Source organism: Podarcis melisellensis (assembly GCF_964234715.1).
Source record: "Podarcis melisellensis genome assembly, chromosome: 2".
Taxonomy (NCBI): Eukaryota; Metazoa; Chordata; class Lepidosauria; order Squamata; family Lacertidae; genus Podarcis; species Podarcis melisellensis.
The window spans coordinates 6,387,911-6,410,254 of record NC_138529.1 but is presented as its reverse complement, the minus strand read 5'-3'; the positions used below and the strand labels follow the sequence as shown (position 1 = coordinate 6,410,254).

At 47.1% G+C, this 22,344-nt stretch overlaps 1 protein-coding gene and 1 long non-coding RNA gene across 2 annotated transcripts in view; one reads left to right on the top strand and one right to left on the bottom strand.

Annotated features, from left to right (window-relative positions):
- ESYT1 (extended synaptotagmin 1) overlaps positions 1-20,903 on the top strand; it is a 59,071-nt gene extending 38,168 nt beyond the window's left edge. The window contains exons 17-31 of the mRNA XM_081900708.1: positions 590-742; positions 1,417-1,593; positions 3,165-3,247; positions 4,773-4,821; positions 4,910-4,999; positions 6,660-6,755; positions 8,106-8,177; positions 9,931-10,017; positions 10,947-11,090; positions 11,459-11,622; positions 13,535-13,633; positions 14,577-14,708; positions 15,793-15,895; positions 15,984-16,033; positions 18,416-20,903. Coding sequence (XP_081756834.1) covers positions 590-742; positions 1,417-1,593; positions 3,165-3,247; positions 4,773-4,821; positions 4,910-4,999; positions 6,660-6,755; positions 8,106-8,177; positions 9,931-10,017; positions 10,947-11,090; positions 11,459-11,622; positions 13,535-13,633; positions 14,577-14,708; positions 15,793-15,895; positions 15,984-16,033; positions 18,416-18,449 — 1,533 coding nt within the window. The 3' untranslated portion in view covers positions 18,450-20,903. The remainder of the gene's footprint in view (positions 1-589; positions 743-1,416; positions 1,594-3,164; positions 3,248-4,772; positions 4,822-4,909; positions 5,000-6,659; positions 6,756-8,105; positions 8,178-9,930; positions 10,018-10,946; positions 11,091-11,458; positions 11,623-13,534; positions 13,634-14,576; positions 14,709-15,792; positions 15,896-15,983; positions 16,034-18,415) is intronic.
- On the bottom strand, positions 17,710-18,457 carry LOC309364068. Its single transcript, XR_014165715.1, has 2 exons — positions 18,340-18,457; positions 17,710-17,964 (listed from the first exon to the last, which is right to left on the bottom strand). It is a non-coding gene; the product is annotated as an uncharacterized lncRNA (long non-coding RNA).
- Positions 20,904-22,344: the final 1,441 nt, after the last annotated feature.

Genomic DNA, 22,344 nt, shown 5'->3' with positions numbered 1-22,344 from the left:
CAAGCGTGAGGAAGGGAAAGATATATTCTACAGAATGTATGAGCTGCCTATTTTGATTGTGGTAGAGGCCAGGTGGCTTTCTGAGTGGCTGTTACTCTTAGGTCTTGCTTCTGGGGTTTTTTTTTTTGTCTCCTTCCCTTCTCCCCGAGATGGAACCATGGATGGGGAATCTGTGGCCCTCCAGATGTAGTTGAACTCCCATCAGCCAGGGCAAGGATGATCTAGAATATCTTGAAGTCCACCACCCCTGCCTTACGGACATGTGATACAGGGCCACAGAGGAGTGAAGAAAGGGCCCGGAATATAGCATGGGGCTACTAAGCATTGAGCATTAAACACAAGTGGAGTCTAAATACAAAACTATGGAGATCTATGAGTGAATCTCCAGCTGCATTTTCTTTTTTGAAAACCAGCTGTTTGAGAGAGGGTCCCTTGCCCTGAGCTATCCGTTCCCCTTCACTGATTATCCAGTCAAACATGCCAGTGTTTGTTATCTGGCCCTGCAGTTACGTTTTGTCCTCTTCCTTCAACAGGCCGATGCTTCCTAACTATTTTGACTTTGCTTCACTGTATGCCAATATTTCTGTAGATCTTGTATCTGGATGCCCCTGAAGTTTGCCTCAACACCCGGCCATGCCCCCCAGGAAATCTGAATGTCACTGAGGGAACCTATGTTGGAAGCAGTGTTGACAGGCCTCCTCGCCCCACCAAGGCCAGCCCAGATGCGGAGTTTGGCACTGAGGTAAGGTCGTCTCCTTGAGAGAGTTGACGTTTCCTGAGCAGCAGCAGGAAATGATATAATGTATGTATTTATATATGTCCATCCTGCCCTTCATTGATTTTACGATCCCAGGATGAGTTATATGTAAAACCACAGAAGAATAACAAACTACAGAGAAGTTCATAAAATCAGCAGGAGCAGACAGAAATATCTAAAACAAAGATACCAGTCACAAACAATAATGCAGAATAATAATGCTATGGACAGTCTCATCAGTTAACAGTTCAACTTCTTTCAGTAAAAATAATAATACAAAGTTGAAGAACCCTTCTAAATCACCAGTTTTATGTTCTTCATTTATATATTTTAAAGATATGAAAGATTTTAATATAAATTGCATAAATCATGGATTTTCCCCCTTCATATTTAGTTTGGCTTTTTTGAGTTTTGATGAAATTTTATTTGATTACAGCAAAAATAATTGTATTACAGAAGCTAGGTGCTCCAACCTCTAATCTTAGTTGATTTCTGCCTCCTCTAGCTACTGTGATGAAAATTATTGTGTTGCTTTCGTAAAAACCTAGGATGGTTTGGGGACCCCAGAAAAGCGAGATAAGAGACCCGTTGTTTTGTAGCATGGTGACTGCAGTTCCCTCAGGCAAATTCTTCTTCTTTTTCTCTCATCTTCCCCTCAGAGTGTGATTCGCATTCACCTTCTGGAAGCTGAGAATCTGATTGCCAAGGATAACTTCATGGGTGGGATGATAAAGGGCAAATCAGACCCTTATGTCAAAGTGCGCTTGGGGGGCCAGAAGTTCCGTAGCCGCGTCATCAAAGAGGATCTCAACCCCCGTTGGAGCGAGATCTATGAGGTGAGAATGCACGCACGCACGTCAAGCTTGGATCTGCTGGACCCTCCGGCCTTGGCTGGTGGTGGTGGAGGGTGGGTTTAATGGGGAATTGCAACAGTCTCAGATTATTTTAATTGAAACAGAACTGGTACAGTATCTGATAACTCACATTGTCCTGAGATGTCTTCCTTGCAATCAGATGGATGAAAGGAAAGCACCCAACAGAGCATTGCATATTTCTGATTTGGACACACACCTGAGAATAACTACAGAATAACACAAATTGTAGAAAACCCCAATGAAGCCTGTTCAGGTTTTTACCTTGGTTCTATACAGAGCAAGGATAGAGAACCTATGGCTGTCTAGAGGTTGTTGGACTCCAACTCCCATCAGCCCCAGCCAGTATGGTCAGGGATGATGGAAGGTGGAGTCTACCAGCATCTGGACTCCCAACCCCTGTCTAGAGCGCCTGTCAGTCAGTTTCAACATTTTTTTACTTCTGTCTAGCAGTTACGTTCTTTACCTATAGAAGTTTCCACATCAACAGGCGGTCTCACTCACAGCTGGGTGGAGTATTTGGGACACACAAATGGCCCCAGAATGGAAGGCCATAAAACCTAAATGCAGTGTTTCAATCTCAGCTTACCATAGAGGATTCTCAGTGCTGTATAAATGCCGCTAAGACCAAAAATACTCAGAAATGCCATACCATCTAAAGGGTACATTGTACAGCAACATGTCTTGTCTCTCAACTTCCTCTTCCAAAATAATAAAATCATCTTGAAAGATCAACTTGGATATGTCTTCAGTGATTTTCAAATTTTCATATGCACGCAGCTTCTGTCTGCAATGTGCCACTGGTAGCCTGAAGTGAAATATTTTTGCATTGAGCTTCTGTATGAATTCCTGCCAAATCCCACTTCCTGCTGGAGCCAAAGATAGAAACCAATAGTCCCAAATATATGCCCTTCATCTTTTGTTCCCTAGAGGATATAGATGTGTCACCAGGAATCTTAAAATGTTATTTATACACACACACACAATACAACACATTCATTTACTGAATCATGCACAGACACCCATTGCCAAGAAGTCTAAGATAGATGTCAGCAGAGAATTGTCTCCAAAAAAATCAGCAAGATAAAATAGGCAACAGATCAATAAAACATTGCTCACTCTCTCAGTTAACACCCAGCCTCTTCAGTGTTTGAACCTAGTTTCACAAACTTGGCCCATCGATAAAGAAATAAAAGCTATGGTTTAAAAATATTCGTAAAAATCTGCTGTCTGGTCTTTTATAATTAATTGATTCACATCATAGTGCTGTCCAATGTTTGATTGTCTAATCTGACCAATTATTTGGCCAAACATGAAACCCTACCTAGGCCCTTTCGAAGAGGTGGGGGACGGAATCCAGGAAACCAGGTCCCCCCCCCTTCCATTGCTGGCCTAATGAGTGTGTTTGCTTTCCAGAGCCAAGATCAGAACAAACCTTGGCTTTCACTCTTAATCTACTAAAGTCGATCCCTGAATGTGTGCTGCTTCTGGTTTGTGTGGCTCTGTATTGTGACCCTCTTTGCTATATCCTCCAGGTCATTGTGAGTAACGTTCCAGGGCAGGACGTGGAGTTTGATTTATATGACAAAGATGTTGACAAGGATGACTTCCTGGGAAGGTAAGTCTGGAGCAAAATGAAAAATTGGACAAGCCAGAAACATGCTCACCTCTCTTCCTTTGAGTTGCCTGAGTACCCCATGAAATGGGAGGAGGGAGAAAAGCACTCCCCTCCCTTCCTATAGACATCTTCAATCCCACAGCCACAGAATTTATACTGGTGAGCCTTAGTAAATCAGAGTGAAGCAGAAAACACCTCAAGGCAAGTCATTTAAGGGTGCTTCCAGATGGGTGTTTGTTGTGTGATCGGTGCTCTTCGTGCATTCAGAGATTTTTTTGCAGCATCCACATGGTGTCATTGGCACTGATTTATACTTTCCTCAGAAAATTTAAGAAAAACGTTGCCAATGGCTTGCTTTCAAAATGTGAACCATTCCTTTGCAATCTTAAGACCCCATCTGGATGCACCCATAGTTATTTATTAATTTACAGCTTTGTAGGTGAAATACTTTTCAATCATCTCTATGCATTGGCATTAATTGGGAGTGGATTTTGCTTCTTACACAGAGATTGGGTAGAATACTGCCTCTACATTTGTCTTTGTATCTTCATTAGCTTAACAACTAGACTTCGTTTTCTTAATGAAAGCTGAACATTCAAGGTAGGAGCCTAAATATCTCCATGGCCCCCACTCCCGGTGGATCTGGGCTCATTTTTAGGGGGCGCCAAGGTGGTTGAGGTTTTTTTAGGGAGCCGCTGAAAACATGTGCTGCATCAACAACCTTAAAAAGTGCCGAAAACGCACGCAGCGCCAACTCCCAGTCCATCCAGGGTCTGCCTCAGGGAAGGTTCCAGAACTAAGTTCCAGAGTGTTTCGACTGAAAAAAGGCCCTGCCCTCCACACCATACTAGAATTGGAGGACCCAGGGCTCTGAATGTGAAGCTTTGCAGACTGGGTTATAAGTTTACGCTTCCAAGAAAGCACTAGAATTGAACACTCTGGCATTTTTTACGTCCTTCTTTCGTATCCCTGCATCAAACCACTCTCACTGGCCCACCTTGGGCCTGTGAATCAGGGCAGGCTGCTTGAAATCCTGGACAGCTGCAGCTAAACCGTATATGGAGCAATCGTCTCCCTCAGTTTAAAGCAGTTTCCTATGATGATGATGATGATGCTGTTGTTTAGTTGTTTAGTTGTGTCCAACTCTTTGTGACCCCCATGGACCAGAGCACGCCAGGTACACCTGTCCTCTTTTGTCCATGGAGTTTTCTTGGCAGGGATACTGGAGTGGCTTGCCGGTTCCTGCTCCAGGTGGATCACATTTAGTCAAAACTCTCCACTATGACTTGTCCGTCTTGGGTGGCCCTGCACGGCATAGCTCATAGCTTCTCTGAGTTATTCAAGCCCCTTCGCCACGACAAGGCAGTGATCCATGTTACCAGACTGCAAGTTTACACCTTCTGTCGACGTCTAGTAACTCCTAGTATCCTGTGATCATGGTGTTAATTCAGTTTTGTAGGACCTGTGACAGAAAGAAAGCCATTTGTTCTTCTCACTCACCTCTTCCTCCTCCATCCCCTTTCAGGTGTAAGATCCCTCTGAGACGAGTGCTAAGCCAAAAGTTTGTTGACGAGGTAAGTCAACGGTACCAATGGCATTGGAGAGGGTGGGCAGGAGATGTGCAGCAGCTGTGCTGGTCTTACCCCCTGCTCTTGGTTTCAGTGGCTCCCACTAGAGGATGTGAAGTCAGGACGGCTCCACGTGAAGCTGGAGTGCTTGCCCCCCACACCCAGTGCTGCTGAGCTGGAGCAGGTAATTGGAGAGAGGAGGGAGGATCATTGGGAAAACTGCCCCATGTGGGGGAGGTTGGGGTTGTTAGCCCCTGTGGCAGCTTAACACTACTGTAATGGTTCTAGGGGTTGCTCGTGCATAAATCGGCGCCACACCTGGCTGGGTTGCCTGAGTGAACCCTTTCTGTCCGGACAGCCACTCGCCCGTGGCTGTCTCAATCGCTGGCAGAATCCATCAGTGGGCGGATTCTTCCAGCAAAGAAGCTCTTTGACGCCTAGTCTCCGCCTACTCTCCCTGCGTGGAAGCCTTCTGCGCAGGGAGGGTGTGGGCAGCGGAGGACCCCTACTCTCCCCGCTGGTCCCCAGCGAGGAGTCATGGAACCACCTCGCCGATTCCCCCATCTGCCCCCCTTCTCCACTGGTGCTACGCTGATTTCCTTCCCCAGAAGATGGGCTGCTTCTCTCCCTCCCAGGACACTCTCTGGTATCCCTCTGGAGCCCTCCCTCTCCCTCTGGCTTCGATGGCAGTTCCCTAACAACTACTAAAAACTAAACAAGCATTAAAAGCAGAGCACAAGTCCTCCCCACAGGCTTTCAAACTAAGGTTAAGCTACTCCACTCTGAAAGGAAAGCTTCTCCTCAGGTTGCCCGCTCTAGAGGAACTAATGCTGGCCTGAGCCCTGCTGGTTTTTCAAAGAATGCTTCACTCCCAGTGAAAGAAGTGCTCTTTTCACTTCTTGCACAAGAAGTAGGAGGGCTTTGCAAAATAATAACAACTGAGGGACAGGGCAGGATGCGTGTGCTTACCTTGGGAACATGAGGCTCCTTTCAGGGCCTTCTGGAGTGACCGTGAGAGCACGCCATGTCTCGTGGTCACTTCAGAAAGCCTTGTCAGTAAAGATCACGCCACTGCAAGGGAACGTGGGGTTTTCTAATGTTTTAAGAGCTTGTTTTTGGCTTTAGGAAGGCCTGTTGCTTGCTGGTAGCAGTTCAGGGTTATTTGAGCACAAGATTTCTGCTTCACAGAACCATGCAACCATGGTCACTCCAGGAAGCCCTGTCTATCTTACCAGTGAAGAGTCCTGCAACTTGTTCAGTCCCTATGTTAAGCATAACCACCTTCCTCAAAAAGAACAGATTTTTGAGTTTCTTGAGGGAGGTGGTTGGGCTTAAGCAAAACCATGTTTTCTCCCAGTACCCTCATAGAGGCATAAATGAAACCACTCTTTTCTGTTAGCTCAGACATTTGGAAACTGTATGTCCAGCTCCAAGGATATTAGAGCTGGGAGAGGGAACATGGGGCAGCCACAGGCGGTAGGTTTTCAAAGGGTCTGCATGTCAGGCCAGAGCTGTTTTCCCTGACCTGGTGCCCTCCATATGTTTGTGGGCTACAACTCCCACCATCCTTGGCCATGCTGACAGAGGCTAATGGCAGCTGGAGTCCAATAACATCTGGAAGGCATGAGGGGAAGGCCGGGTCAGAGTTACAAGAACAAGGCCAATTCATGTGACCGTTGCCCGGGATCTTCCCACTGACAACTGCCTCTCTTTGATGCAAGAAGGCCATCTTGTGATGAGTTGCTCACATGACAAGTGCAGATTACCAAACTATCATGTGACGGTCATAGTTTTGATGGATGTTGTCTCTAAGCATAGTCCTTAATGTGTTCCACTTTTCACAGGTATTGATGGTGAATAGCTTGATCCAGACACCAAAGAGCGAGGAGCTGTCATCCGCCCTGCTGTCAGTCTTCCTTGACAGGGCCACTGACCTGCCGGTGAGTGGCAGTACAGATCCCCTCTCCCTTCTGGGGCTCTGAGCTCCTTTCACAGGCCAAGAGAGCTGGGAAGCTGCCAATCACTCCTTGGACATCCTAAAGAGCTCTCTCTCCTTCAGGTCTAGCAGAGGACTAATGTGGAATATTATATTGGACCTTAACTAAGGATCCTTAACTAAGTCCCAGCTCAGCTGCAGACTCCAGGCCTAATTATACATCCTGTTAAATGTATAATGTACAGCTTCATCTGTGGTCCCCCTTTCCCTTTTAATACTAAGCAGGGGGCACCGGTGTGTGTTGAGATGGTTTAAAATCGCCCCCCATACACATTGGGTGCCATCTGGAAATGTTTTCTTAGCCTAAGTCTCATTGCTGTGCTGGTGGGGGGCAGGGTGATTTTCACTGGGATCATGGCTGGGAAGGGCAGGGTTTTCAGTTTATTTTGCAAATTTATAAACCACTTCACAGCTGTGAAAGCAGCGTATAATAATGCAAAATAAAATGCAGCAATGCAGACTTAAAGCAGCGTTTCTACAAGTGTGCAGTTAGACCTACCTCTCCCCTTTGCTGCGGTCTGCACTTCATATTAAATGAAAGCAAGCCAGGAATGGCTCACTCAGTGGGGGAGAACCACAGCAATGGCCTCCCCGCAGCAGCACTGATGCTGCTGCCCAGGGGAAGCAAGGTTAGGGTTGTGTGGCCCTACCAGTGAGAGTGCTGGATGGGATTGGCCCGAGCACCTGCACAACCCAGACCTCTCTGCTTCCTCACTCCTACCCCTCCTGGGCAGCAACAGTGATGCTGCTGCTGGGAGGCTATTGCCACTGTTCTATTCCACCCAGCAAACCACTCCTGGTTCTGGAGGAGGATGGAGCAAAAGGCAGTCCTTTCCTTGTCTTACCTAAGCCATCCCCCCCACCCCCATCCTAGCTCCAATACAGGAAATTAGCCATAGGGGTAGGAAATTGATTAAAGCCAGACAGGGCGCAGCAAGATAAGGCTGGGGAGCTACGAAAAACAGACTCCTTCCATCTCCACTGTACAAATGAACAGGGAAGGCACAAGGATTTAAAAAATATGCACTGCTGTGTCACCATTACATCAGTTTTGCCCCTCGCTTGCATGCCCTTGGGAAAGCCACTTGTTTCCTCCACCTGCATGAAATAAATATATAGAGGTGCTTGACAGTCATCATGAGAATACATAAGGCATGTTCAAAAACAGAAGATAGGGCTTCCCACTTGAGTAAATTGTTGGCCTGTGCTACGTGCTTAGACATGCTCAAAATACACGCAATGTCTACTTATAATCGAGCATTCTAGAAACTCTTGAACGTTTTCTCTTTCCCAGCTGCGGAAGGGTTCAAAACCCCCAAGTCCTTACGCCAGTCTCTCTGTCCGTGGTGTCTCCTACAAGACCAAGGTGAAGGCATGGTGAAAAACATGGTGGTTGTTTTAATAGGGAAAGGGTTGTGGTGGAGTGAGCAGTAAAGAATTACTTTGGGGCAGGATGTGGGTAGGTGGCACATGAACAGTCTAAAGAAACTGGCAAAGAGGGCGAGGTGGCGGGTTGAGGGTGAAAAGACGAAGCCACGATATTAGAGGACGGTGGCATAGCTGGGGTAAATGTGTGCGTGCGAATGTGTTTGTGTGCACATGTACATTCACCCTTATTTAAAGGGCAAAGGAGATCAGTTGATCTCCATTGAGTCAATTGGGTCAATTCTGTGTCCAGGGCAGCTGTCTACCAGCTCCATCTGGTATGCAGGCTGAGACCCTACCTGTCTCGCCAGAGTGGTGCATGTTCTAGTTATCTCCCACTTGGATTACTGCAATGCGATCCATGTGGGGCTACCTTTGAAGGTGACCCGGAAACTACAACTAATCCAGAATGCGACAACCAGACTGGTGACTGGCAGTGGCCACCAAGACCATATTACACTGGTCCTTAAAGACCTTCATTGGCTCCCAGTACGTTTCCGAGCAAAATTCAAAGTGTTGGTTCTGACCTTAAAGCCCTAAACAGCCCCAGTCCAGTATACCTGAAGGAGCATCTCCACCCCCATCATTCAACCCAGACACTGAGGGCCTTCTGGTGATTCCATCACTGCGAGAAGTGAGGTTACAGGGAACCAGGCAGAGGGCCTTCTCGGTAGTGGCGCCCGCCCTGTGGAATGCATTCCCATCAGATGTCAAAGAAATAAACAATTATCTGACTTTTAGAAGACATCTGAAGGCAGCCCTGTTTAGGGAAGTTTTTAATGTTTGAAGTTTTATTCTGTTTTTAGTGTTCTGTTAGGAGCCGCCCAGAGTGGCTGAGGAAACCCAGCCAGATGGGTGGGGTATAAATAATAAAATTATTATTATTATTATTATTATTATTATTATTATTATTATTAAACAAATAAAACTTTAAGAGCACTTGATCATTTGGGGACTTATGGTCATATATTAATGTATGGTAATGTAACAGTATTTTTTTCTTTTTTTATTCTCACTTTTTTCTTTCTTTTTCCTCTATCTTTTTACAAATGAAATTCTCTTAATAAAATATTAATTTAAAAAAGAGCACCTGATCATAAGTCCCAAAATGTGACGTCAATATTTACGTATCAATCCTCATTTTTAATCTACAAAAAAGCACTGATCACATCAGATCTTATCCTAAATTGGTAGCATAAAGATGGGAGAACTAAGGTTTGAGCATATTTTGAATTATTTTAAAATAAGAAGTATTTGGAAAGCCTTACTGAGCTATAGATAGCTCTCCTTCAGTGATAGTGAAAATGAGTGTTGATATAAATAGATTAGCCCACAGGTGGAGCAGAACATCTGAAGCATTTTTACCCGGCTGTTTAGCCAAAAAAGACCCCCAGAACAACATGTCACAAAAGTTTGGGAGGGAGGGTGAGAAAGTAAATTCAAGTACTAGTGCTTAGTTAAATTGCTGTAACAAAGGGAAAGAACAGCTTCATCGATCAACTATTCTTATGTAACTTAATCTCAAGGCAGTTGTCTAAATATGGTTTGAACTAGCTTTTCCCTCCATTCTTAGTGGGATTTGTTTGATACTGTCTTATAAACAGTTGGCTAACCTCAAATTGTGATATTTTCTTCCCTTTTGTATTTTCTAAATGTGGAGAGATTTTATCACGGCCTTGTGTCTCTGCCCTCAGGTCTCCTCTCAGACTGCAGAGCCAGTGTGGAATGAAGCTTTTTCCTTCCTTATCAAGAGACCCCATGCAGAATCTTTGGAGTTGCAGGTAGCGCTTTCTCGCTCTCCCTGCCTCCCCCCCTCTCCCCCCCCCCAGACACACACACCCTGAAGTCAATCTGTCCTTTCTCCTGGGTGCCACTATCTCTTCTAAAGCGAGCCGTTTAGCAAGAGTGGATTTCTGTGCTTCAGCCAAAACTCACTGGATGGAGTTACACAAACAAGTCACTATACTCTGAGCCTTAGCCCTCTTACTGGGTACTTGTAAGGATTGCTGAGATAATATAGGTGGCTTGCCCTGAACTCTGAACCAGTGGTGGCTGGTGGCCTTTGGGACTTGTAGGGGGGAGGCAAGGGAGGCCAACAGTAGGTGGAGCCAGAGCGGATGACAGGCAGAGCCGCCCCCAATTTGTCATGAGTAAGAAGGCAGGCAGGTGGGAGCTGGCTGGGGGGAGACTGAGCTTGGTGGGGCAGTGCCCCACACTTGCTAATGGGCCAGATCCTTATCAGGAGCCTGCTTGCAGGCCAAATTTGAGAGGTGGGTGTGGCTTCATTCCATCATGTTCAAAGTGTTTTGAAGTCCTCATGTTAGGACTTCAAATACTTTGTAAGGAATGAAAGTATTTTCTTTTGTGTTTTAGCAGCAGATCCCATGCAGGTTTGCTGCCAGGGAACCCAAGAGCACAGGGGAGATGTGTGAGCTCTTGGCAAGCCAGGACAGGGAGCAATGTCTTGCAACTCTTCTATGAGCTACGTCCTTGCAGGGCAGGGCAGGGAGAAGAAGCCTTGGAGATTTTGCACATTCTCTCAACCCAGTTCCTACCAGAGGACCCTTTACCAGGCTGCCCCTTGATAGTTTCAAAGATTTCAGGGTACGAAAGGGGTTACTCCAATGCACACCACGTGTGACCCTCATCCTTCCTGCCTACTTCACCTGTGAAATTTTGATCGGTCCTCACCTGTCTGTCGTTCCCACAGGTGAAAGATGATGGGCATACCCTGGGTACCCTGTCACTCCCACTTGAGCAGCTGCTGTCAGCAGAGGGGCTTGTCCTTGACCGCTGGTTCCAACTCGGCAACTCTGGTCCTGCCATCCAGGTCCTGATGCGAGTGCAGCTGGGGGTAAGTGGCGATGTGGGGGACAGCAGCTCTGAACAGTCTAACATACTCTGACCTGTTTTCCTACGGATTATTTACTTTTTTTAATTGTGTTTCGTACGTAACAATATGTAAAAAAATTGCAACACAGAGAAGTCAGGTCTGGTCTGGTTCGTCTGGTACATAATACTACCTTTTGTGCCATTGTTCTTATTCTCATAATATGCAGGGGGAATGTAAAGAGCCGGTGTTTTGTTTTATCTTCACCTATCGGGTCTCTCCAGCAAAGTTCTGGTGAAGCTGGTGTTGAGGTCCCCGTTCTTGACCACAGGATGAATCCATACCACTGTCCTGGGAAATCACCTTCCATGTTTGTTTGCCTCGTCCCGCAGGTTCTGATCTCTCAGCACTCAGGTGTGGAGGCCCTTCATGGTGTGGCAGGAGAAGAGACTGAGGAGGGCTCTCAGAAGGGATCTGAGACGGAGCTGTACATCCGGGAGGATGGAGACTCTGGTTCCACACAAGAGCTGCGCCAGCGCCTGCCACAGGCCAGCAGGTAAAGAAGGGCGGCCCTGTGGGGTGTGGAACCCAGCAAACAATTTGACCTTGCACAATAAAATTGAGCTCCTCAGTCCAGGGATTGTCCTCCAGGGGTTATTGGACTACAACTCCTATCATTGGCTATCCAGGCTAACAACATCAGGAGGGCAACACGTTCTCTATCCCTGCCTTAGCTCCTTGCAGAGGGTAAATACACTGCCCTTTATCTTAGTGCCTCTGCTGCAAGGATACCACATTTTCTGATGCATCAATAAGAGAGGCTGTGAGGGTCATTGGATCACTTTCCTGACAGTCTTGACTCCTCCTTCCTCCACATCTGATCACCTGACTCTCGCTCTCTGTCTTCTTTGCTTGGCCCCACTTTTCTTGACATGTTTGGCTGATCTGATCTGCTGTCCCACTGGCAGGAGGGATGTTGGTGGGGGTCACAGCCTTTATGGCTGCTATTGGCCTGTCTTTGTTGATCTTACAGAGGCCTGTTTAGAGGGAGGCAACTTTTGAACAAGGATGGGGAGCCCTTTGTCTGTTCATTGTATGCATTGTTTCACATCACCAGAAGTGGTTTGCAGAGACAATAAGACAATAATATGTAATAAAAATAGATTAAAACTAAATCTATACTAAAAAGTACTCATCCACAAAAGCCACCCTACAACAAAATAAGTGCCCCATCCACAACAGCCAAAAGCCGGGTCATTACAGCTGTCCAAATGCCTGGGAGGTCTTTTCCTGGCATCAGAAGGAAAGCAAAGTCAGCGCCAGGAAAGCTTCCCTGGGGAGAACATTCCTCAAGTGGGGGCCACCACAGGAGAGGCTTGTTCTCACCCTCCGACATCTTTGGGAGATGGACTGCAGAGGAGAGCCTCAGAGGTTAATCTCTGAGCCTGAGTAAGTTTATACAGGGGAAGGTGGCACCTGAGGTGTTTGACTACCCAGCTGGGCAAGGTTCCATAGGTCCAAAGCAGTATACGGTTTTGGGGATGCAAATGTTTATTGAAATTTGACGCTTTGGATAGCTCTAATGTGGGACTTGTTTTCCATCTGTTTATTGGTGTTATTTGCATCATTCTACCAGGAATACTGAGTTCCTTTTGCCTTTTTCACAGTTAAGACAGATCAAGGGTGTTTATATGTGTTACAGTCCTTGTTGTTGTTTTTAAAAAAAGTCTATGGGAGAAAATACCAGGTGAAATTTGCATGGAGTTACTCAGAGTTAAATATAGGCCTCTGTTTCCATTGGTAGTACCTTGTGGTGTGTGATTGTGTGTGGCTGTGTGTGGGTCTGGCCCTACTTGCTACTGGAATGGATCCCCCCACAGCTTTCCACCACACGGCCTTTGCCCCGAAGAAGGTTCCCCACTCCTTCTTTAGAGTCTGAATTCTGAGGGTCCAGGGTCAGCTTGTGAAATCGAAGCCAGTACACTGTGGGCTTTTGAATAACATCTTGTTGATGCAGATCGGCTGAGTGGCCTTGGAGCTTTTTGCCAGAAAGGGAACAACAACGCTTGCTGTTTATGTACGTAATATATTTAATATATTTAAAAGATGGGAGCACTACTCTGCTCCGTGTCTTGCAGCACGGTGCTCATTTGGGCTTTGGGAACACCAGCAAGTCTGCTTCCCCCCCACCCCCCTGCAGCAATGAGAGCTGCAGGGAAGTTCTTAACCACCCTGCTTCTTCAGCGCTCCCTCACCGCTGTACCTAAGCATACTCATCGCTCATGCATTCTGCTCCCTTAGCATCTGTGGGGACAACATGGACGAGGCTTTGACCATCCCATTTCCTTCCTGCAGCTGCACGTGCTGCCAAAAAAGTGTCAAAACGTCTTGCCCTTTCCTCATCCAGCCCCATGTAGTACCACGATTCCCCTAATAATCAGCTGGGCTTGTGTCTTTCTGCCCTGCAGTAACCTGGAGCTGTCAAACTCACCCCTGGGCCAGATGAGCCTCACTGTCTGGTACAACATGGATGCCCGCAAACTCATTGTCATCATACACGCCTGCAGGTAAGTGCTGGAGGGGGGCTTGATTTGGGAGGAGTGGGACAAAGAGATGGCTTTGGCATGATCCCCCCAAAAGAGGTTTTCTTAACTGCACATGGAAAATGGGTACATTCTCAGCCATCTTGCTGGATTTTGTGCTACCACCCAAAGAGGGTTTTTACTTTATGTATGCTTTGACTCTTGGCTTCTACACCAAGTGGCAGTAAAAAAAAAAGGGCACTCCCAGGTGACCTGGTTATTGAAAACTCATCCCAATTCATTTGCAGAGAGATCCGACAACATTGGTTACTGATGAGCATTCATTCTGATCTAGTTGCATTGATGTTATGTAGATGCTGCTGCATCGAAACAAGCATTATCCCACACCTTCCAGAACATTTTCCCCTCACTTTCCTTATTGCTAAAAGTCTGATCTGTAGGGAAGTGGGCTTGCTGCACAAGAGCTCCAGATCAGCTATAATTGTGCAACCTGAATTTGCTGGTACATGGTTGGAATAATAATTAATAAAAGACAGCCCAACGTGATTGTTATAGTTAGCATAGAGTTGTATCTAATCCCTACTCAGAACAGACCCATTGCAGTGGATTGACATGACTAACTTCAGTGTGTCTACTCTGAGAAAGGACCAGGATTGGGTACAACCCCTAGAGAGGATTTCATTTCCATGCTGATTTGATTGTTGCATCAGAACAAACATTTCTGCCTGCCAGATGGAACAATCTCCCTTCTCCTCTCCCCACACTACTCTGGGGATTCTATGGACCCTGACCCCCAACTGACTGAGAGGAGGGGAAAGTCCTGCTGAACCAGCTCCCACTTGCCCAAATACTTCGTTGAATCTGGCCCAATATGTGCCATTAAGTTCTTCAAATCCCTCCTCCCATTTGATTTAGGGGCACTGAACGTTCCCACCCATCCTAATAACCCTCTGTGCCTTCATTTCAGAAACCTTAAGTCAGGTACCAAGGATACACCCGACCCCTATGTCTCCCTGATCCTACTGCCTGACAAATCCCGTGTCACCAAGAGAAAGACAACCGTGCGGAAGAAGACCCACAATCCTGAGTTCAATGAGAAGTAAAGGAGGGTGCCAATGTGTGAGGGTGGGTGGGTGGGTGTCTAAAAGGGTCGCCAGCTCCGGGGAACTGGAGCTGCCTCTAGCTTATAGTGAACAATCAGGTTGTTGGGAGAGGACCAGAGGGTGGCAACACAAGAACAAGCCTTTTCCGAGGTGGGATGCTCTCCCCAGGGAAGTTTGGCTGGTGTTTTCATTATATAGCTTTAGGAACTAGGTGAAAATGTTCCTTTTCAACCAGGCTTTGGCTTATTAACATTTTATGTCCTTTTAAATGTGTGGGGGGGGGGTTGTTTTGTTCTGTGTTTTTATTTTTATGCTGTGAACTGCCCTGAGATATCTAGATGAAGGGCAGTATACAAATTTTAATAAAAATAATTTCAACATCACTACATAAAAATAACAACTGCTGAAGTGGGGTCGCCATTACCAAGCTCTATCCATGACATCAGATAATTTTATTTTGGGTTACTTAACTCAGTGCTAACTATCACTCCCTGCTTCCCTACTTGCAGCCACTAACACAGGTTAGATTCCCTTCTCCAGCCCTATGCATGCATTCGTATCGAGTGTGTTTTGTCGGTGGGAGGGCTGGGATTCACAGTTTTACCATTAAGTAACTCTTCTGTTGGGATGCGGGTAGTGCTGTGGGTTAAACCACAGAGCCTAGGACTTGCTGATCAGAAGGTCGGCGGTTCGAATCCCTGCGTGACGGGGTGAGCTTCGGTTGCTCGGTCCATGCTCCTGCCAACCTAGCAGTTCGAAAGCATGTCAAAGTGCAAGATAAATAGGTAGATAAATAGGTACCGCTCTGGCGGGAAGGTAAACGGAGTTTCCGTGCACTGCTCTGGTTCACCAGAAGCAGCTTAGTCATGCTGGCCACATGACCCGGAAGCTGTACACCGGCTCCCTCAGCCGATAAAGCGAGATGAGCACCGCAACCCCAGAATCAGCCACGACTGGACCTAATGGTCAGGGGTCCCTTTACCTTTACCTTTAACTCTTCTCTTGGCCAAAAAGGGCAATTAAAATTTGTGGGGTAATCTATGTGAAACAGGCCTTGATACTCGCTTGCCCTTTCCACAGGTTTGAATGGGATCTGACGCTGGACGATGCCCAGCGGAGGAAGCTGGAGGCCTACATCAAAAACAGCGTGTCTTTCATGTCCCGAGGGGAGCCGATAGGAAAGGTATGGACCTGGGGAGGAGCTGCCGTTTCAGGCTCCTCATTGGAGAGGAGCCGGCATGTGACTGCTTCTCTGTGCTTTCCCCTCCCAGGTGCACATCGACCTCTCGCAGAAGGACCTGTCGCAGGGCGCTCCCCAGTGGTGAGTACAGCAGGAGGGACAGTTGCCCCATAGCGTCTCCAGTATCACTGGGCAGGCAGAGGAGGTCTTGCTACCTGGGCCGTCATTTTCATAGAGGATGCAAAACGTGATTTGAAGGAGGGATCCTCTCATTCTTGGGACTAGGGGAGGAAAACAGATGGTTCCATATGCCATGCCACTGAGGATGGACCTGGGATAGCTCCATTGGAAGAGCATGAGACTCTTAATCTCAGGGTTGTGGGTTCAAGCTCCACATTGGGCAAAAGATTCCTGCCTTGCAGGAGGTTCAACTTTAAGACCCTTCTGGTGCCGTCCAACTCTACAATTCTGTGAGTCTAGATTCTAAAATTTAGTCTCTTGTCCTTTATTGACTGGGACGCGGGTGGCGCTGTGGGTTAAACCACAGAGCCTAGGACTTGCTGATCAGAAGGTCAGTGGTTCGAACCCCCGCAACGGGGTGAGCTCCCTTTGCTCAGTCCCTGCTCCTGCCAACCTAGCAGTTTGAAAGCACGTCAGGTACAAGTAGATAAATAGGTACCACTCTGGCGGGAAGGTAAATGGCGTTTCCGTGCGCTGCTCTGGTTCGCCAGAAGCGGCTTAGTCATGCTGGCCACATGACCCGGAAGCTGTACGCCAGCTCCCTCAGCCAGTAAAGCGAGATGAGCTCTGCAACCCCAAAGTCAGCCATGACTGGACCTAATGCTCAGGGGTCCCTTTACCTTTTCACCCAGTGAAAGAATCATGCATTAGCTAAAAGAGGTCCTGAAGGGGTCTGGAATTCATTGGGGGGGGGGGGACAGTAGTGGTGGCCTCATGAGCAAAAGGAACCAGAATACTGAACAAAAATGTGCAGAGCTATTATGGATTAGACCCTAGTCCTGGAGGCACTGTCCACTATTTTCCTCACTCCCCTATCCCTTTCCCCTCCACCCTACCTTGAATGTGGCTCTTTCATAAAACTCTTTCCTGAACTTGGAGCTAGGCTGCAAGTACACATACAATCATTCATAGAATCATAGAGTTGTAGAGTTGGAAGAGACACTGAGAGTCATTTAGTCCAACTTCCCTGCAGTGGAGGAATCTCACCTAAATCATCCATGGCAGATGGCCATCCAACCTCTGCTTAAAAACCTCCAAGGAAGGGAGTCCACAATCTCCCGAGGAAGTCTGTTCCACTGTCAAACAGCTCTTACCCTCAGAAAGGTCTTCCTGGTGTCAGAATTTCCTTTCTTGTAAATTGAATCCATTTGTGAGCACCCAGATCAACTAACAAGCATAAAAATAAGCCCACAGATGCTGAGTTCTCTAGAGTAAAGCCACAGTTGTCACAAAATCACATTGAGCATTAATTCTGTGGTTGGAACAGAGTGATACAAATTGGATGACTACCCAGGGTGGCAAGCTTGGACACCCCATAGCTGTCAACTTTTCCCTTTTTTAAGGGAAATTCCCTTATTCTGAATAGGATTCCTTGCAAGAAAAAGGAAAGGTTGACAGCTATGGGACTTCCTGATTCACTCTCTCCCTGCGTAGGGGACAAGAGGGGGCCCCAAGCAGCTTGCACACAACCATCTAGCAGTATGGGGGCGTTACTTCTGGTGGGCATGTTGAAAAAAGGAGGATAGCAGGAATATGTGGAACATGAGATGCTGTACCAAATTCTCTCAGACTTCCTAGTGAATTTTCCACAGTCACAATTAGGCATTCTTGAGCATCCTCTGTGTATTACAAGCGGAACAGATGCTGCCTAGCCTATTGACATGTAAATCCAAGGACAAGGAAAGGAGCTTGGAGGAATGTGAGCTCCCATGGCTCTTTTTAGGGTGCATCCAGGGACTTACAAATACCAGGATTTACATCCTCCTGCCTCCTCCAAAGAGGTATGAGATGTGGTTTCCCTTATTGTAGTGATCTGGAGGGTTTTAGAGTGCCTTAACAGCCTGGCTGGGGACGCGGATGGCGCTGTGCGTAAAACCTCAGTGCCTAGGACTTGCTGATCGCAAGGTCGGCGGTTCGAATCCCCGCGACGGGGTGAGCTCCCGTCGTTCGGTTTCAGCTGCTGCCCACCTAGCAGTTCAAAAGCACGTCAAAGTGCAAGTAGATAAATAGGTACTGCTTTATAGCGGGAAGGTAAATGGCGTTTCCGTGTGCTGCGCTGGTGCCGGCTCGCCAGAGCAGCTTCGCCACGCTGGTCACGTGACCCGGAGGTGTCTCCGGACAGTGCTGGCCCCCGGCCTCTTAAGCGAGATGAGCGCACAACCCTAGAGTCGGACACGACTGGCCCGTACGGGCAGGGGTACCTTTACCTTTAACAGCCTGGGAACCATTCCTTTGAGGTGGTTTTGTGTCAGAAGGTCAGCAAAGGCTCTCCTTATCTTGCAGGTACGATTTGAAAGATGACAAAACCAGCTCCTAATTTCCACGGTGCCTCCTGTCTTGAAACTTCACCATCCAGGGAGTTGAAGAGCTGGCATTGACACTGCTACCACCGTCACCTTTCGCTGGAGGATCCCAAGCTCACCCGCCTGCTGGACGGACTCTTCAGTTGTCTCTGTTTTTTAAGCAATCATAGTGTTGTGTTCTTAGAATCTTCTTTTTTCACCGAGAAGTGACTCCTGGGTGGGTTTTTGAGGCGGTGAGGGACCCTGCATTCACCCTGTGTGCTTCTCTCAACACTGCATACCACATGCTGCCTTTTTTTTCATTGACCAAAGAAGTGGACCTTTTTCATCCTTCTGTTGAGGATGAAGTTCCTTTCAGGCTCTACAGATGCTGTAGGCTGACGCTTTTTCAGCAGCCACTGGAGAAGAAGCTAAAAGGGCCAGGAGCGAAGGGAGCCTGGGGCGAGGGGGTGAGCTAGAGAAGTACTAGGAGCTCCGCAGGGAGGGACCAGATATTTCCCCAAAATAACACTTGGGCAAATAACCTCCTTTGGAACAAAGGGTTCCACACCAGATCTTTTATCTAGAAAGGGAACATTCTGCAACAACCCTCGTCCTGGGCTTGTTTGGCTGGGAAAAGCAACTTGAATTCAGTTGTCCTGCTAATACACTTTTCAAATGGCGTTCAGTCGTTTTGAGTGACAGGATTTGAGGGGTGGAGAGCGCAGTGGGCAAGCCATTTTTATTTGCCTTTTTTATCATTCTTTCCCCATCATGGGGAGTCCATGGCTGTGGCCTCTGTGCATTTAGCTGATGCCTGTCAAGTGTCGTGGTGTGTCCTGCCCTGACTCTGTGCAGACCCACAACCTCCTGGTAGCAGTTCACGCTCACCTCGCCAAACATCACCTGCTCTTTCTGATTCTGGCTCCTTTAAACTGAATCAGTTTGTTTTTGGCTTCTTGTCCCACCCAGCATTGTGCTGATAGTCCAAATGGACAGACAGCTTTCTTGCAGTATTGTTATTTGTGCCACTCACGTTGCTGTTTTAAAAAACGAATGTTGTTTGGTGCCTTCTTGCACTCCAGTCCTGGAATCGGTGTGTGGAGTGTCAAACCTCCTCCACCCCAACCTCCTGCACCAAGTTCTAGGTCCGTGTGTATTCTGTAGCAGGAAATTCATATTCCGTGCTCCAAATCAGATTTACAGATATGCAGAATTTATCTACCTGTACACAGAATTAACTTGCAATATTTGCATTTTCTGACTGACTTTGAAAATATATTTGCAAGGAAGGATAGGCATGAAGGCTTTGGGGAGGGAGAGGAGTTTTGCTTCAAGAAGCAAAAAGACACAGAGGGTACATCTCTCGACATACACCGTATGCATGATTTTAAGGTTTCCTCTGCTAGCATGAAATTTTTTAGAGCTGAGCTTTTAGGACCATTGCACACATGAAGACTAAAGGGCCCTTAGACACCCCCTCCTTTTTCAGAGTGATAAATCACTGCTTGCAAATTTCAGCGCTGTCCTACTATAGTGCTGGGGAAATGGCTTGATTGCTCTTTTACAAAATAGACCCCGATGGCCGGGCCTCCATTTATTCTTTGCCTTTCCCGTATCCCCAGGCTATTCTCGCTTGAGCTGGGCTTGGCGGAGGCCCCTTCCAGAGGGCTTGTGGGCAGCATGGACTTCCCCTCATGGAGCTCTTCAGCAGCTGCACTTGGGGTTGTTGTTGTTGTTTGCTTTTGTGGTTTGTTGTCTGCAGTGTTGCTATGAGAAAGAATCAAACCGCTTTGGCGATTTTTAAAAAATCCACATGGCTAAGCCCACAGGAAGCTAAATCTTGATAGATGCCTCACAGTGGCTAGATTTATTCTGCCTTCGCAGACCCTGTAATCTGGGCCAGGTGGGCAGGATCATTGTGGCAGAGCAGCTAGGCGGCAGGGCGGGCTCTAGCCTCTCCAAAATACGGAGGGAGGGGGAGCACAGTATTTGCTGCTCTGCCTGAGGCTCCACTGCCGAGCAATCTTGCCTCTTTGCTCGCCTTTTTCCTACTGTTCCTTCGCTTCACAGCTGGGAGCTGCCAGCATGGAACTCTCAAGTCCAGTCCTAGCCCCCAATTCCTTTCCACGCATGTGCACTCGCTCTTCCGTCTCTGAAGAAGCCAAAACCATTAACTGTGGTCTATTTATGAAGAGTTTTTTAAAGTGCTTGTTTCTACGCGTATGACCGTAGCGAATGTGTCTGACACAGCAAAAACACCTCCTTGTTGAATCTGCGCTGCTCCCCCCCCCAAGAGCACGTTGAAAGATTTGGGGTTGGGGGTTGCCGAGTGTGCCTGCAAAGAGCTCAATCACTTGCTGCCTTCCATGCCAAATCAAAGCTCCCGAAAGCACGGCTTCACTGCACGAGTGTGTTTCTGGCACCTGTGCCTCTTGTAGCAGCCACTGTAATTTGTTGTAGCAAATAAAGAGAGGAGGAATCTGTGACTCTGCTTTAGTTTTTATTTACTCTGCTGCTGCTCCCGCCGCCGCCATGACCCCAAGCATTCCCAAACAGAAGCTTGGTAGGAAAATTGATTTTATGCATGCAATCAGTTTGAGGTCCTGCAATTTCAGTGCTCAGAGTGCGCCTTCAGGATTTGAGAATTTGTATGCACATTAGGACAGTGAGGTCCAAAGAGCGACTGACAACATTATTCGCATTTTGAAGTGCCACATACTTACCCAGGGTATCTTGGGGGGTGCGCTACCTCCTTGTGATGATGTCTTAAAATCTCTTCAGGCTGGTTCTTACACAAGACCCCCCCTCCTACCCTGTGTGCATCCCACACAGCTTGCATAGGCATCTAATGCCATTCTAGGTAACTTTTCAGTGTGGAGCTGGAATCAGAGGACCAACTGCACACTGAAAGCGTGTTAGGCAGCAAATAGGGTGAGGCTTGACCTACTGTGCCACTAGCACTACTGCTGTGCCTCTCCTGCAACCCACCTGAAGCATACTGCTTGATATTAAAAATTCACTATTTTAAATAACAAAACTGGCACAGTAGAGCTGATTCACTCTACGGCCTTCACAACTGCTGCACTTTGTTCAGGATGAGTCATTGTGGTTCAACAAATAAATTCTCTTTGGTCCAAATGGCTTGAAAAAACACCATGACCTCTTGCTAAATTTCAAACTTGTTTCTTGATATTGAGCTTGTGCCACTCTCATCGTGTTTTATAGCCAATAAAACATGAAGCTCACTTCTCCAGTTCACCTGCATGCTGAAGCCTTCGCACCTGAAGCTTGCAGTATCCGACTCTCCATTCTGAGAGTGAGACTAGCATAGCACCATCAAATCAAATTTTGCATGGGTGAAGTTGGTTCTGAATTGTGGAGGAACAGGGCCAGAGACAATGAAGCTACAATTGCTGCGCTTTCTTAAACATGTTTCAGTATTTAACTGTGTTACAAGTTAATTTGCCCATTTGTCCCACACTTGGGGAACAATCTGGACTTTTAAATATATATATTTGATACAGTTCAAAATAGTATGTAACCATTTCCCTGTGGGAACAGTATGTCTGTGCTTTAGCAAGCTGGGAGTGTGACAAGCCCTCGGATGTAGGGCATAGCAGATAACACATGCATTCTTTTCCGCTGGCGTGAAGTCAAAGCAGGTGACTTGATTCATGTTCTGGAAGGAAAGAAGAGGACTGCCCTTCAAAGAGACAGACAGACATACCCCACTACTCCCGGACCATTACTTTACCCCTGAGGAATCACCACCATTTCTCATGTCCACTCTGAAGGTCAACTTCTCCAGGATAAAAGGCATCCCATCACTTAACTACTGTATGCTCTGGCGTATAAGACGACTTTTGAACCCCGGGAAATCTTCTCCAAAGTTGGGGGGTGTCTTATACACTGGGTATGGTTGTGGCA